This window comes from Onthophagus taurus, chromosome 8 (assembly GCF_036711975.1).
Source record: "Onthophagus taurus isolate NC chromosome 8, IU_Otau_3.0, whole genome shotgun sequence".
NCBI classification, from domain to species: domain Eukaryota; kingdom Metazoa; phylum Arthropoda; class Insecta; order Coleoptera; family Scarabaeidae; genus Onthophagus; species Onthophagus taurus.
Genome location: NC_091973.1, coordinates 8,100,149 through 8,101,364, shown reverse-complemented (window position 1 = coordinate 8,101,364; position 1,216 = coordinate 8,100,149). Strand labels below are relative to the sequence as shown.

The window sequence follows — 1,216 nt, the reverse complement described above, 5'->3', positions numbered from 1 at the left end:
TCCATGTCAAGTGGTATATCATTAGAATCGTTGAGAAAAGGTCTTTTTTATAAAGTCATGGCCAACTATAGTTTCCATTAGAAAAATTACAAGTTTGTGTCATAACTCAAAAATTATTGCTTAAATAAAAAAAATCAGTTAGACTATTAAAATTATGCGTGATATGTTTTAACAAACCTTTTATTATCTTTTTATATTGACAATTAATAATAACAACATTCACAACAACATAATGCACTCTTGATTGGGATTGCTTTATGATATAACATTTCAACACTCCCCCTCAAGGCCAATCATAATTATAAACTTTTCTAATTTTGGTTTTGGTAACGGCTTTGTTAGCTCGTCGGCAATCATTTCTTCTGTTTGACAATATTTTAAATTGATAACGTTATCTTCCAAAACTTTTTTTATGAAATGATATTTTATATCTATTTGTTTAGTCCTACTATGATAAACGTTGTTTTTTGCCACAACTTTGATTATCATTGTAAAGGAAGCACTAAGAAGTGCTAAGAAGTGCTTCCTTAGCTGCTTCAGTAAGGCTCATGTATTCAGCTTCTGTGCTTGATAAAGCAACGGTCCTTTGTTTTTTAGTTTCCCACGAGATTGTTGCGTTTGCCATTTTAAACACATAAGCAGTATAGGAGCGCCGATCATCTATGGATGATCCCCAATCTGCATCTGTATAACATTCCATTTCTTTCCCTGAAGTTCTATAAGTTAGTTCCAAATTTATTGTTCCTTTTAAATACCTTAACACTCTTTTTGCGGCAATCCAATGACTCTCGTTGTAATTTGTGTTAAATTGACTTAAGAAGTTAACGCTAAATGTAATATGTGGTTTTGTACCAATTGATGCATACATTAAACTTTCGATCAGATTTTGATATGGATACTTTTTCATTGTTGCGTCATTTTTAATTAATATTGCTTCCATTTGCAACTTCCATGTCTCCCAATTATTCTTTTTAAGAGGATCAATTTTAAAACTTGTAGACATTCTTTATAATTTATTTTAGTTTGTCTTCTTATAAATGTTTGTTTTTATTACTGCTTTATATTTGGGCCCATAACCTATTAAAATTATGCGTGATATGTTTTAACAGTTTAACAAACCTTTTATTATCTTTGTCCACGACTACCTTATAATATATACCTTATGAATGAGTTTTCTAAAACAAAATGGTAGTAATTTTTCACGGAGTGAATAATA

At 29.9% G+C, this 1,216-nt stretch overlaps 1 protein-coding gene across 1 annotated transcript; it reads right to left on the bottom strand.

Moving 5' to 3' along the window:
* Positions 1-502: 502 nt before the first annotated feature.
* Positions 503-1,003, bottom strand: LOC139431028 (uncharacterized). Its single transcript, XM_071198595.1, has one exon. The coding sequence runs from the start codon at positions 1,001-1,003 to the stop codon at positions 503-505; it is 501 nt and encodes a 166-aa protein (XP_071054696.1).
* Between the last annotated feature and the right edge of the window lie 213 nt (positions 1,004-1,216).